Consider the following 15,904-nt stretch of genomic DNA (forward strand, 5'->3'; position numbering starts at 1 on the left):
TCTCTCAGATTCATTCTTATTGATCGAGATGCAACCGGGGCAATTAGCGAGAGTTCCTAATTGAATACATTTTTTTATTATTATATTTATTCATCATCTGTATAAGAATGGAGATTTTGAATTCCAACATATTTTTTCCCTTCAATAATCACCATCGATTGATGACTAGGAGGGGAAAGTAAATTCAATTATATCTAGAATATTGTGTTGAGAAGTATTTTGGAGCTAAATAGTGTTTTGACAGGAATCATACTTAAAAGCCCAAAGTTAAATTATTAAGAGAAGGACAGTTAAATGTTTTCCAATACTAAGGACAAACCCTCATTTCGAAAACAAAAGGCCTAGTACCTCCCTTAGTACCTACCTTACCAGTGATGTCATGTACAGACACATGAACAAAGATGGAAGCCTCCTCCATACCTTCCAAATACACGTGGCGAAAACCTAAAATAAAACAAAGACATTATGACAATGAGCCCGGCGACAAGGAAACAGCGCAATGTTCCGTCTCTCAGTTAGAACATACACACACACACACGCTGCTGTCCCATGTCACACTGAGTATTTAAATACGGTAACAGTTTACTTGACACCCAGTGTCATTACACGGTATGACGCGGCCATAAACATGTCATAATATGTCATAACCTGCCATAATATGGTCATAACACTGTCAGGACCCATATCTATTCCTGTTGTGACATATATTGTGTTATTTTATGACTGTGTATGACAACTAAATAAAAGTGGCAAAACATTTATTCATATTAAGCGGGAGACCCATGGGGCGGCGCACAATCGGCCGGTAGGGATGTCCTTGTCCCATCGCGCACTAGTGACTCCTGTGGCGGGCTGGGCGCAGTGCACGCTGACATGGTCGCCAGGTGTACGGTGTTTCCTCCGACACATTGGTGCGGCTGGCGTCCGGGTTAAGTGGGCATTGTGTCAAGAAGCAGTGCGGCTTGGCTGGGTCGTGTTTCGGAGGACGCACGGCTCTCGACCTTCGCCTCTCCCGAGTCTGTACGGGAGTTGCAGCGATGAGACAGACTGTAACTGGATACCACAAAATTGGGGAGAAAAAGGGATTAAAAAGGAAACATTGTGACCACCATAAACATATAAGACCAATAGGCCTATCAAGTACAGGCACATATACAAAAGTATGTGGACACACCTTCAAATGAGTGAATTTGGTAATTTCAGCCACACCCGATGCTGACAGGTGTATAAAATTGAGAACACAGTCAAGAAATCTACATAGACAAACATTGGCAGTAGAATGGCCTTACTGGAGAGCTCAGTGATTTACAATGTGGACCGTCATCACCTTTCCAACAAGTCAGTTTGTCAAATTTCTGCCCTGCAATTTCTGTCCCAGTCAACTGTAAGTGCTGTTATTGTGAAGTGGAAACGTCTAGGAGTAACAACGGCTCTGCCGCAAAGTGGTAGGCCACACAAGCTCACAGAACGGGACCAAATCGTCTGTCCTCGGTTGCAGCACTCACTATCGAGTTCCAAACTGCCTCTGGAAGCAACATCAGCACAAGAACTGTTCGTCGGGAGCTTCATGAAATGGGTTTCCATGGCCGAGCAGCCGCACACAAGCTAAGATCACCATGCGTGATGCCAAGCGTCGGCTGGAGTGGTGTAAAGCTCACCGCCATTGGACTCGCATTCTCTGGAGTGATGAATCACACTTCACCATCTGGCAGTCCGATGGACGAATCTGGCCCTTTCCTGTTTCAGCATGACAATGCCCCCCGTGCACAAAGCGAGTTTGATACAGAAATGGTTTGTCGAGATCGGTGTGGAAGAACTTGACTGGCCTGCACAGATCCCTAGCCTTAACCCTATCGATCACCTTTGGGATGAATTGGAACGCCGACTGTAAACCAGGCCTAATCACCCAACATCAGTGCCCGACCTCGCTAATGCTCGTGGCTGAATGGAAGCAAGTCCCCGCAGCAATGTTCCAACATCTAGTGGAAAGCCTTCCCAGAAGAGTAGAGGCTGTTATAGCAGCAAAGAGGGGTCCAACTCCATATTAATGCCCTTGATTTTGGAATGAGATGTTCGATGAACAGGTGTCCACATACTTTTGGTCATGTAGTGTATCAATCATCAGTCAAAAAGAGGGTGTCTTGTCCTGCTCCTGAAATCTGCTCCTGCATTCATCCCGGTCATCAGCAACAGAGCATTGGGGTAGGTACATGTCTGACATCAATGTGTTTGTATTTACAATGATAAATTAATATGGTCAATAAAAATGGAATGTTTTGCCTTTTGTGTGTTTTCACAATCTTATGGAGGTGTCATAACCAACCATAATATAACGCTCAACGTCTAAATATATGTGTCATAACCATATTATAACAGGTTATGACATTACGACATGGTTATGACCGCGTCAAAACGTGTTATGATGCTGGGTGTCAAGTAAAGTGTTACCTTAAACACTGTATTCCACTCTTCACAATGGCCCGAGTAGCTCCCCTCCTCAAGAAACCAACACTTGACTCGTCTGATGGCAAAAACTATAGACCTGTATCACTAATTCATTTTCTTTTCAAAACACTTCAACTCTCTCGTTATCTCGCTCAGAACGATCTTCTTGACCCTAATCAGTCAGGATTCGAGACGGGTCACTCAACCCAGACTGCTCTCCTCTGTGTCACGGAGGATCTTCTGGACCCCTAATCACTCAGGATTCAAAACGGGTCACTCAACCCAGACTGCTCTTCTCTGTGTCACGGAGGATCTTCTGGACCCCTAATCGGTCAGGATTCAAGACGGGTCACTCAACCCAGACTGCTCTCCTCTGTGTCAAATCTGAATCTTTCTCTTTTGTTCTCATCCTCCTAGATCTATCCGCTGCCTTCAATGCTGTGAACCATCAGATCCTCCTCTCCACCCTCTCAGGGCTGGGCGTCTCAGGCTCTGCACACTCTTGGACTCATCCTACCTGGCAGACCGCTCCGACCAGGTGACATGGAGAGGATCTGTGTCAACACCACGTACTCTCACTACTGGTGTCTCCCAGGGCTCGGTTCTTGGCCCTATCCTCTTATCTCTATAGACCAAGTCACTCAGCTCTGTCATATCCTCACATGTTCTCTCTTATCACTGGTATGGGGATGGACCTCTCCTCTACTCTCTATAGACCAAGTCACTAGTCATATCCTCACATGGTCTCTCCTATCACTGCTACGAGGATGGACCTCTCCTCTCCTCTCTATAGACCAAGTCACTCAGCTCTGTCATATCCTCACATGGTCTCTCCTATCACTGCTATGAGGATGGACCTCTCCTCTCTATAGACCAAGTCACTCAGCTCTGTCATATCCTCACATGGTCTCTCCTATCACTGCTATGAGGATGGATCTCTCCTCTCCTCTCTATAGACCAAGTCACCCAGCTCTGTCATATCCTCACATGGTCTCTTCTATCACTGCTATGAGGATGGACCTCTCCTCTACTCTCTATAGACCAATTCACTCAGCTCTGTCATATCCTCACATTGTCTCTCCTATCACTGCTTTGAGGATGGACCTCTCCTCTACTTTCTATAGACCAAGTCACTCAGCTCTGTCATATCCTCACATTGTCTCTCCTATCACTGCTATGAGGATGGACCTCTCCTCTTCTCTCTATAAACCAAGTCACTCAGCTCTGTCATATCCTCACATGGTCTCTCCTATCACTGCTATGAGGATGGACCTCTCCTCTTCTCTCTATAAACCAAGTCACTCAGCTCTGTCATATCCTCACATGGTCTCTTCTATCACTGCTATGAGGATGGACCTCTCCTCTACTCTCTATAGACCAAGTCACTCAGCTGTGTCATATCCTCACATGGTCTCTCCTATCACTGCTATGAGGATGGACCTCTCCTCTACTTTCTATAGACCAAGTCACTCAGCTCTGTCATATCCTCACATGGTCTCTCCTATCACTGCTATGAGGATGACATTGAACTACTTTCTCCTTCCCCCCTTCAGACACCAAGGTGGCGACACGCATCTCTGCGTGCCTGGCAGATATCTCAGCTTGGATGTCAGCCCACCACATGCTCGACAAGACGGAGATGCTCTTCCTCCCGAGGAAGGCCTGCCTGCTCAAAGACCTCTTCATCACAGTTGACAACTCCATAGTGTAGCCCTCCCAGAGTGCAAAGAACCTTGATGTGACCCTGGACAACACCCTGTCGTTCTCTGCAAACATCCAAGCAGTGAGTCGCTCCTGCAGGTTCATGCTCTGCAACATGAAGCAGTGCAGGTCCTAATCCAGGCACTTATCCCCTGTCTAGACTAATGCAACTCTCTGTTGGCTGGTCTCCCCACCTGTGCCATCAAACCCCTGCAACTTATCCAGAACACCGCAGCCCACCTGGTTTTCAACCTGCCCAAGTACCCTTCATGTCACCCCGCTCCTCCTCACACTCCACTGGCTTCCAGTTGAAGCTCACATCAAGACCATGGTGCTTATCTAAGGAGCAGCAAGAGGAACTTCCCCTCCCTAACTTCAGGCTATGCTGAATGCGGGAGACACATTTCTGTTTAATGCATTCAGTTGTACGACTGACTAGGTATCCCCCTTTCTTTATACTTAGGTATACAGTATATATGGCCGATATACCATCACTAATGGCTGTTCTTATGCACGAGTGCCTGGATACAGCCATTGGCCATGGTATATTGGCCATATACCACAAACCCCCGAGGTACCTTGCTGCTATTATAAACTATTTTGGGTTAGAACAGTAACAAGTAGTGTTTTGTCATACCCGTGGTATACGCTCTGACATACCACAGCTGTCAGGGCTCAATCCACCCAGTTTATAATAACAAACACATAACATACATAGCCTATACTAACACAATAGGCCAGGAAAGTCAGTTAAAGAACAAATTCTTATTTACAATTACAGCCTACACCGGCCAAACCCGGACGACGCTGGGCCGATTGTGCGCCGCCCTATGGGACTCCCAATCACCGGCCGGTTGTGATACAGCCTGGAATCGAACCAGGGTGTCTGTCGTGACGCCTCTAGCACTGAGATGCACTGCGCCACTCGGGAGCCCTGAGCAGCGGTTGGGGGATTGGTGGAGTGCAGAAGGAGGAGGATGTGGGTAGGTACCTGGTATCATGCTGTTGAAGGCAATGGTGCGCTGGCCAATGAAGTCCTGGCCAATAGGGTCGTGGTCCCACACCAGGAAACGGACCAGCACCAGCTCGGGCATGTGCAGCGTGAACACCAGTGTCTCCTCCCACATGGGGTTAAAGCCTGTAGAGGAGAGGAGAGAGAGGGAGGGAGGGAGGACAGGAGAGAGGGGAAGGGAGAAGAGGGGGGAGGAGAGGGATGAAGCAAGAGAAGGTGTGGGGAAGAAGTAAAGTGTGAGAGAAAATATAGAAATAGACAGAGAGAGCGAGAAAGAGGTAGAGAAAGAGGGAGAGCGGTGAAGACACAGATTGAGATGAGCAGAGAGTGGGAGAGATATGGACAGTGAAAAAGAGCAGGAGAGAGGGAGTGAGAGAGACGAGTTAGAGCGCTGGCTCAGCAGTCATGAATAATTCAGGGTTGTGTGTGTGCGTAAATATGTGTGTGTGTGTGTGTGTGTGTGTGTGTGTGTGTGTGTGTGTGTGTGTGTGTGTGTGTGTGTGTGTGTGGAGACCCAGTGGTGCTGTAAAGTGCACTGCTTCGGTGCCAACCTCATCAATTATCCATGACATACAAACACGCCGAGACAAGCGCAACCAAAAAAACAAAACACCTGACTTAACCAAACGTAAAGGACAAGTAGCGGGTGCAATGCACATTTAGCCAACTTTTTATCCAAGCGTACTCACCATTGTCATCCACCACCCTGGTTTGTTCCTTACAGCAGTCCACTGGCAGACCAATGATCTCCACCTCCACAAAGGGGTCGATAATCTGACCCACAGACAGACCGACATACAGAAGTTAAGAGGCTTCACCAAAACAGCCAATGTAGTAGCAGTATTAGTAATAGGGACATTCTGTGTAATTTTGGTCCAAATGTATGATCTTCCTCAAATTAAATCGATAAAAAGGTCCTTTGGAGGATGGATTTTTGGCATATATTTGAAAACTGTATCTAAAATAATTAGTGAAAAATAAATCATCACCTCTCCTCTGTCCCCCAGCATGGAGTCTTTGGGCTTGGGCAGCTGTTGCCCGCTGATGATCTTCAGCACCAGTTGTTTCTTCATCTGCCCCGGCAACGGGTCCTCCATCATAGGGTTAAAGACACCTACAGGAGGGACGGAGGTACAAAAACCCTCTTACTCTTTCCTCTGTTACTCACGAGGCACCAAATGAAAGAAAACAGACTGAAACAGGGAGAGACAACCTAAAGTTGTCCAATAAGAAAATTTTATTTTTGTTTCTGTTGCAAAACTTTTTTCTACGGTGTGCACTTGTGAATACGGCCCTGTAGTTGTTTTACTATGAAATCAATGGGAGGGTGCTGCTGCCCACCTTCACACATGCAGGCCGGCTTTAGGATGTAACCACAGTTGCCGTTGCTGTTGAACTTGGCTCGGTTCAGCTGGAGCACTCTCCCCTCCGACTGGTAGTTCAACGCCACTGAAAATCACACAAACCAAAACAGTTTTGATTAAACTTAGAAATTCAGAAAATCTGGGGGCAAACGGAACCATATTTTGTCCGCATGAGCAGCCTTTGGAGAATTCAACTAAAACAAATCCAACTTTATTTGTCACATGCAGCGAATACAACAAGTGTATACTTTACCGTGAAATGCTTACTTACAAGCCCTTAATCCACAGTGCAGGTCAAGGAGAAGAAAATATTTACCAAGTAGACTTAAATAAAAAGTAATAATAAAAAGTAACACAATAAGAATAACGAGGCTATATACAGGGGACACCGGTACAGAGGCAGTGTGCAGGGGTACAGGCTAGTTGAGGTAATCTGTACATGTAGGTGGGGCGAAGTCCAACTCTACATTATCAAAGAAGGTTTTTATATGGAAATGGACCTCCCCCATACCCAGATGGCATCCAGCATTCCAGAACGGCTGTGGGTTGAAGTTGGAAGAGTCCACACGGTAGGAGGAGGGGTAGATGCGTGATAGCTGCCGCTGGTTGAAGTGGATGAAGGTGGCAGCTTTCTGCTGCATGATCTGGTGGGCCTTGGTCTCGCTCAGAGAAGACACCTGCCAACTGGAGCTGGCGGCTGGAAGACACACACACACACGTGCATACAAACAGACAACTAAATCCTTTATGTTGGCTTGGTGATAAAACAAACACACACAAAGAAAGACTCCTTTGTCTGAAATGGATTGTGAACACTTTAAAAACAGACACATTCCATTCTTCTCTGGGGTCCGTATCCGAAAAGCAGTTTCCGGGTGTGTAATCCCTGCTCACCTTGTGTCTCTATGTCGGAGACGCCCACTGACTTGGTGTATTTGACCAGGTCTGACAGAGCCCTGGACAGCTTCATGGTCTTCTTCTTCCTGCAGGAAAACAACCAGTGAGCCAGTGGGACAGTGCTATGTTACGTCTAGGCTTACGGTATGGTTGTACAGAGCGTTTCAATGGTAACCTGCTATGTAGTACATGCTGCCATGTACCTGCTGTGGTGCAGGTGTAACATGTCACAATGGTAACAGCCCATGTCTCTGCGGTAACAGCCCATGTCTCTGCGGTAACAGCCCATGTCTCTGCGGTAACAGCCCATGTCTCTGCGGTAACAGCCCATGTCTCTGCGGTAACAGCCCATGTCTCTGCGGTAACAGCCCATGTCTCTGCGGTAACAGCCCATGTCTCTGTGGTAACAGCCCATGTCTCTGCGGTAACAGCCCATGTCTCTGTGGTAACAGCCCATGTCTCTGTGGTAACAGCCCATGGCCATGTCCGAAATCTGGCTTGCCTGCTACTTACTTAAAACCTCACTAGGGTACGTGGGACGCTAGCGTACCACCTGGCCAACATCCAGTGAAATTGCAGAGCGCCAAATTCAAAAACAGAAATACTCATTATAAAAATTCATAAAACATACAAGTGTTATACATAGGTTTAAATATTAACTTATTGTTAATCCAACCACGGTGCCAGATTTCAAAAAGGCTTTACGGCGAAAGCATACCATGCGATTATCTGAGAACAGTGCCCAGCAGACAAATCATTACAAACAGTAACCAGCCAAGTAGAAGAGTTCGAGTCAAAAATAGAGATAAAATGAATCACTTATCTTTGATGGTCTTCATATGGTTGCACTCAAAAGGCATTCATTTACTCAATAAATGTTTGTTTTGTTCGATAAAGTCTCTCTTTATATCCAAAAACCTCCTTTTGTCCGAGCGTTTTCTTCAGTAATCCACAGGCTCAAACGCAATCACAACAGGCAGACGAAAAATCCAAATAGTATCCGTACAGTTCGTAGAAATATGTCAAACGATGTTTATAATCATACCTAAGGTTGTTTTTAGCCTAAATAATCGATAATATTTCAACCGAACAATAACGTCGTCAATATAAAATAAGAAAGGCGCGCTCTCGGTCGCGCGCATGAAAAATGATCAGCTGTTATCGAACATATGTAGGTGTGAAAAAACTATTCTCTTCCTCAATTATGCAGTGAATTCTACTAGATGAAAAGTCCAAATCAGCATGACATCCAGGCATTTAAAGTACACTTGATTTTCGAAATTTCATAAAATGGCCTACTATCTAGTTATGGGTATTAGGATATGGCCCATGTCTCTAAAATTAAATCAAATCCAATCAAATGTTATTTGTCACATGCGCCGAATACAACAGCTGTAGACCTTACAATGAAATGCTGCTTACTTACTACAAGCCTTTAACCAACAATGCTTTAATAAGTTAAGTAAAAAATAGAAAAATAAAAGTAACAAATAATTACACAGCAGCAGTAAAATAAACAATAGCAAGGCTATATACAGGGGGTACCGGTACAGAGTCAATGTGCGGGGGCACCGGTTAGTCGAGGTAATTGAGGTAATATGTACATGTCGGTAGAATTAAAGTGACTTTGCATAGATAATAAACAGAGAGTAGCAGCAGCATAAAAGAGGGGTCTGGGTAGCCATTTGATTAGCTGTTCAGAAGTATTATGGCTTGGGGGTGGCTAGAGTCTTTGACAATTGTTAGGGCCTTCCTCTGACACCACCTGGTACAGAGGTTCTGGATGGCAGGAAGCTTGGCCCCAGGGATGTACTGGGCCGTACACACTACCCTCTGTAGTACCTTGCAGTCTGAAGCCGAACAGTTGCCATACCAGGCGGTGATGCAACCAGTCAAGATGCTCTTGATGGTGCAGCTGTAGAACCATTTGAGGATCTGAGGACCCATGCTAAATCTTTTCAGTGTCCTGAGGGGGAATAGACTTTGTCGTGCCCTCTTCATGACTGTCTTGGTGTGTTTGGGCCATGATAGTTTGTTGGTGATGGGGACACCAAGGAACTTGAAGCTCTCAACCTGCTCCCCTACAGCCCCGTCGACGGGAATGGGGGCGTGCTCAGTGCTTATTTTCCTGTAGTCCACAATCATCTCCTTTGTCTTGATCACGTTGAGGGAGAGGTTGTTGTCCTGGCACCACATGACCTGGTCTCTGACCTCCTCCCTATAAGCTGTCTCATCGTCGTTGGTGATCAGCCCTACCACTGTTGTGTCATCAGCAAACTTGATGATGGTGTTGGAGTCGTGCCTGGCTGTGCAGTCATGAGTGAACAGGGAGTACAGGAGGGGACTGAGCACGCACCCCTGAGAGTGCACCCCTGAGTGTTGAGGATCAGCGTGGCGGGTGTGTTGTTACCTACCCTTATCACCTGGGGGGCGGCCCGTCAGGAAGTCCTTAGCTTAGTGATGAGCTTTGAGGGCACTATGGTGTTTAACACAAGCCCTGCCACACGGTGGCAGAATCATTATGTACAAAATAAGTTACAAATAACGCAAAAAAACATACACAATAGCACAATTGGTTACGAGATCGTAAAACAGCAGCCATCTCCTTCGGCACCACTCTCTCCTAAGTTTCTATGGTAACAGTCCGTGCCTCTACGGTAACAGTACCTGCTGTGGTGTAAGGGGGCGCGGGAGGCCATGCTGGTGCTCTCCTGGTCCGTGTCAGTGTCCTCAAGGCTGTTGGTCTTCTTCAGCTTGGCCGCCTTTTTCTGGAGGGGAGAAGGTCACAATACAGTCACACCAGCACCGATGCACTAAAGGTTCTCGAGATGAGCTTAAGTGGTGGGCCGAAGCAAGCTATCTGCTTTAGTTTTCAAGATGATCGATCTCTGTCGAGGGAGGAGCTGGTTTTTACATATTGTGTATATTTATTTATTCTGAACACATTTCCGTTAGTTGGTAATGTCAATTCTTGATTTTTTAAAAACGTTTACGTTCACTAGCTGGACAGGCTAATGCCGCCCCAATTCCCCGGAGTGCCTGGCTAGGGTAAAGGAGTATGTAGTGGCAAGGGTCAGGGATATAGAGCAGGTCTCCTACACAGAGGCACGTGAAATAGTTTAAGGAGCGAGGGGAGCTGAAGATATGGTGGTGGATGCTCAGCAGACTGTGGAGATTCAGAGTGTAGTTCAACAGTGGAGGGAAACTGATATACTGATGTGAAGAAGGTGGATTTTATGGTGTCCAAGAAACTGGACATAATAGTATTTACGGATGAAAGGTTTTTGGGTTTCTAGGACTTTACTGCCAAAACATTTCAAAGAATACTTTTAAAGAATACTTTCCAAAGATGGTGTTCCCTCTCAGGCCCCAGAGCCTGTAGGGATGGGTGTTGGCAGTTGAATCTGAATAAAGGAGTACACTGAGTTTTATTCCGTTTAGATTTATTTCGTTAATTAATTGGGCTGATATACAGCCAAAACAGTAGGCGCTGGCATGCACCTATTGCATTTGTTTGTGGACTGCAATAATATCAAAGAAGAACACACTGCACAGTAGGTGGTGGCAATACACCAACAGGTGTAGTCTGCCATAAAACGTTAAAGAAGAAGAAGAAAAGGGCCAATGCCGTCGAGTACTAAACTGTAAACACATCACAAATGGTGGAATATCCATGGTACTATCTCTGCTGATCACGTCTGCCAATCAAGTAATCCTTACCTAAAGTAGTAGACAGCTGGTGACATCTTGAGAAAGATCTCCGTCCGACAAACTGTTAAGGGATTTTTATCAATAATGACTAAATGATGTATACATTTCAATCAGGACTGACTAATCAGAATACTATTATGTTATTGTATAGATATATGAATTTTATTTTAATCCTAGTACTGAATATAATGTGTGTAAATATAATCAAGAATTAGAACAAAGACTGTCTGTTCCTTGGTAGAAACGAATGAACTTATCGTCAGACTGGCTAGAATGCTTATCTACACAGGGAGACCTTGTCCTGGTCGTAAATTATCTAAACCGGTGGGGACGGTGTAGGAAGGCTTGAGAACTATACTGCCATTGTATCGGAGTGGAGGAGGGACGGGACAGTTTAAAACCTATGACGTCATTTTCAGTTTATAACCTGTTGAAAATTGTATCATGTTCAGTACTCTCGAGAATAAACGCTATTGCTGGATTTTGAGACTGGTCTCTGCCCATTTTATGCAAATAAGTATCTTACAAATCCTTAGAAATGGGCTGAGTGTATTAATTGAATTGGTTAATAAACATATAGGAATTTCATTCCTCTAACAATTGGTTCTTCGAACGCCGGAACTAAATACCCGTCTCTGTCATCTGAAGGTAGTACGCCGAAAACCGTGCACGGGCGGGTCTAAATCTTTTTTATTTATAATCTGACTACTTAGTTATAGAAATGTGATACCATCAAAATGACAAAAAATTGAATCAAATCAACTAAACAAGTAATGTAGTTAGTTATCTTGCTAGTTGGCTAGCTAGTTACAACAAGTAGATATGTTGCTAGCTAGCAGGAGCAGATAGCTTTATCACTAGCTAGCATGTCATTTAGCTATTAGTTTATTCCAAGTAATAATTTAAGATGACATAAATCTGTAGGACAAGTAGTGTAACTCTAATACAGTCATCAAGGCAGGACCCATTCATTTCATTCATACTGACAAATAAGAAATGCCACATATCTCTGTCAATAGTTGGAGTACGACGATTGCAGAGCACCCTGCCTCAGACGATCTGATGTGCATATCTATTCATATTATAGCTCGCAAACTCCATTCCTTTGCTGTGATGATTTATTTGTTTGTCTTTCACTTTTGTCTCAGATAATCTATTCAGCTCTCCTGTGTCCAGCTCCCAGAGATCAACCAAGTGCTTTTGACCAAGCATGGGCTGACTCTTTCACTTGTGAGGAGAACAATACTACTGCAGTTTGAACTAGCCCTGCCGTCACCATTTAGACATTGGGACCAGGTATGCATCTGCCTGTTGTCTTTTCGTTGGGGGTTTTGTCTTGCACAGTGTAGTGCATTATAGAGTTGAAGATACACATGCTTGCTTGAGCATCTCGAAGACTAATGTAGAATCAGTTTAATAACCTCTACAGGATTTGGCGTCCCCGTCCCCCACGCGAGACGGTTGAGCTAACGTAGGCTAATGTGATTAGCATGAGGTTGTAAGTAACAAGAACATTTCCCAGGACATAGACATATCTGATATGGGCAGAAATCTTAAATTCTTGTTAACATAACTGCACTGTCCAATTTACAGTAGGTATTAAAATGAAAGAATACCATGCTATTGTTTGAGGAGAGTGCACAGTTATGAGCTTAAAAATGTATTCATAAACCAATTAGGCACTTTTGGACAGTCTTGATACAACATTTTGTACAGAAATGCAATGATTCCTTGGATTTAAAAAAAAATCTGCAAAAATTCAAGCAGGAAGCACCAGTGACTCGGTCTAAAAAAAAAGTGGTCAGATGAAGCAGATGCTAAACTTAAGGACAGTTTTGCTAGCACAGACTGAAATATGTTCCGGGATTCTTCTGATGGCATTGAGGAGTACACCACATCAGTCACTAGCTTCATCAAAAAGTGCATCAATGATGTCATCCCCACAGTGACTGTACACACATACCCCAACCAGAAGACATGGATTACAGGCAATATTCGCACTGAGCTAAAGGGTAGAGCTGCCGCTTTCAAAGAGCGGGACTCTAACCTGGAAGCTTATAAGAAATCCCGCTATGTCCTCCGACAAACCATCAAACAGGCAAAGTGTCAATACAGGACTAAGATTGAATCGTACTACACTGGCTCTGACGCTTGCAAACTATTACAGACTACGAAGGGAAACACAGCCGAGAGGTGCCCAGTGACACGAGTCTACCAGAGTCTACCAGACTGTGTGATCACGCTCTCCACAGCCGATGTGAGCAACACCTTTATTAAACAGGTCAACATTCACAAGGCCGCAGGGTCAGACAGATTACCAGGACGTGTACTCCGAGCATGCGCTGACCAACTGGCAAGTGTCTTCACTGATATTTTCAACCTCTCTCTGTCTGAGTCTGTAATACCAACATGTTTCAAGTAGACCACCATAGTCCCTGTGCCCAAGAACACCAAGGTAACCTGCCTAAATGACTACCGACCCGTAACACTCACATCTGTAGCCATGAAATGCTTTGAAATGCGGGGATGTGATGGCTCACATCACCATCATTATCCTGGAAACCCTAGACCCACTCCAATTTGCATATCGCCCCAACAGATCCACAGATGATGCAAACTCTATTGCACTACACACTGCCCTATCACACCTGGATAAAAGGAACACCTATGTGAGAATACTATTCATTGACTACAGCTCAGCGTTCAACACCATAGTGCCCTCAAGGCTCATCAATCAGCTAAGGACCCTGGGACTAAACACCTCCCTGTGTAACTGGATCCTGGACATCCTGATGGGCCGCCCCCAGGTGGTAAGGGTAGGTAACAACACATCTGCTATGCTGATCCTCAACACGGGGGCCCCTCAGGGGTGCGTGCTCAGTCCCCTGCTGTACTCCCTGTTCACTCCAAAGCCATCATTAAGTTTGTCAATGACCCAAAAGTGGTAGGCCTGATCACCGACAACGATGAGACAGCCTATAGGGAGGAGGTCAGAAACCTGGACCATGTGGTGCAAGAACAACAACCTCTCCCTCAACGTGATCAAGACAAAGGAGATGATTGTGGACTACAGGAAAAGGAAGAACGAGCACGCCCCCATTCTCATCGACGGGGCTGTAGAGCAGGTTGAGAGCTTCAAGTTCCTTGGCATCCACATCACCAACAAACGAACATGGTCCAAGCACACCAAGACAGTCGTGAAGAGGGCACAACAAAACCTATTCCCCCTCAGGAGACTTGATTTGGCATGGGTCCTCAGATCCTCAAAACGTTTTACAGCTGCGCCATCAAGAGCATCCTGATGGGTTGCATCACCGCTTGGTATGGCAATTGCTCGGCCTCAGACCGCAAAGCACAACAGAGAGTAGTGCATACGGCCCAGTACATCACTGGGGCCAAGCTTCCTGCCATCCAGGACCTAAATACCAGGTTGTGTCAGAGAAAGGCCCTAGGTCTAAGAGGCTTCTAAACAGATACTACCCCCAAGCTATAAGACTCTTGAACATCTAATCAAATGGCTCCCCAGACTATTTGCATTGCCCCACCCCCTCTTCTACACTGCTGCTACTCTCTGTTATTATCTATGCATAGTCACTTTAATAACTCTACCTACATGTATATATTACCTCCATTACCTCAACACCGGTGCCCCCGCACATTGACTCTGTACTGGTACCCCCTGTATATAGCTCAGCTATTGTTATTTTACTGTTGCTGTTTTTAGAAAATACCTAAAATAGTAAGCAATAAGAATAACAAATGATTAAAGAGCATTGTTAGTTAAGGGCTTGTTAGTAAGCATTTCACTGTAAGGTCTACCTACACCTGTTGTATTCGGCGCATGTGACAAATAACATGCCATTTGATTTGATCCGTCTGAAACGTTCACATACACTGCTGCCATCTAGTGGCCAAAACCTAAATTGCACCTATATCCCTAAATCATACATTGACCATTCTCTTGTATTTCAAAGACTATAAAAAAATGTAAAACAATTATTACAAACTCATGTTTTTTTCTTTGTATTATCTTTTACCAGATTTAATGTGTTATATTCTCCTACATTAATTTCACATTTCCACAAACTTCAAAGTGTTTCCTTTCAAATGGTATCAAGAATATGCATATCCTTGCTTCAGGACCTGAGCTACAGGCAGTTAGATTTGAGTATGTCATTTTAGGCGAAATCTTATATATTTTTTAAAGTGTCCGATCCTCAGGTGACAGATTATTTTACTATTGTAACTTGCGGTGGGGAGAATTATATTGCCCCCGTCAGCCCAGGATTTTGCCATAGATGGTAGAGCTCTCGTCTCTGGAATTCACAGGTATTATGTGAGGACTGGAGTTGGGAAACACTGTGCTAAAGCACTGGTCTCCATCTACATCGGTCGGCTACATTGGTGACCAGGGCGGGATTCTTTCCATGGGCCTGGGCGACAAACAAATGCTCCTGGAAATAATACTGAAGCATGTGTTGATGACAGTTCTATAGTCACCATCAGAGGCTCAGGCTTTTGGCATAGATGGTAAAGCTCTCATTCCTGGACTGCAGCGTTGTAAGATTGTGCCCTCCACAGTACTTGATATACATTGATTGGTACTGCAGCTTACACTATATTTAGATACTTCAAATACTGCCTGAGATACCTTTGCGATTTGTCTCCGTACTCAATAAATGGTGAAACACTATTTGTGATGGTGTTCTTTGATCGAAAGTATATATATGAGATGTACATTTGGAAAACATGTCTGACGCTCAGACTCATAGTT

At 44.9% G+C, this 15,904-nt stretch overlaps 1 protein-coding gene across 8 annotated transcripts in view; it reads right to left on the reverse strand.

Moving 5' to 3' along the window:
* Window positions 1–15,904, reverse strand: part of plch2a (phospholipase C, eta 2a) — a 183,729-nt gene that overhangs the window by 17,404 nt on the left and 150,421 nt on the right. For all 8 annotated transcript variants that reach the window (XM_024401786.2, XM_024383760.2, XM_042303579.1 and 5 more), the window contains 8 exons: window positions 10,087–10,187; window positions 7,417–7,505; window positions 7,034–7,219; window positions 6,500–6,607; window positions 6,148–6,272; window positions 5,848–5,932; window positions 5,138–5,284; window positions 365–444 (listed from right to left, as the gene is read on the reverse strand). In XM_024401786.2, the coding sequence (XP_024257554.1) occupies window positions 365–444; window positions 5,138–5,284; window positions 5,848–5,932; window positions 6,148–6,272; window positions 6,500–6,607; window positions 7,034–7,219; window positions 7,417–7,505; window positions 10,087–10,187 (921 nt within the window). The remainder of the gene's footprint in view (window positions 1–364; window positions 445–5,137; window positions 5,285–5,847; window positions 5,933–6,147; window positions 6,273–6,499; window positions 6,608–7,033; window positions 7,220–7,416; window positions 7,506–10,086; window positions 10,188–15,904) is intronic.

The sequence above is a fragment of the Oncorhynchus tshawytscha genome, linkage group LG22 (assembly GCF_018296145.1).
Source record: "Oncorhynchus tshawytscha isolate Ot180627B linkage group LG22, Otsh_v2.0, whole genome shotgun sequence".
NCBI lineage: Eukaryota > Metazoa > Chordata > Actinopteri > Salmoniformes > Salmonidae > Oncorhynchus > Oncorhynchus tshawytscha.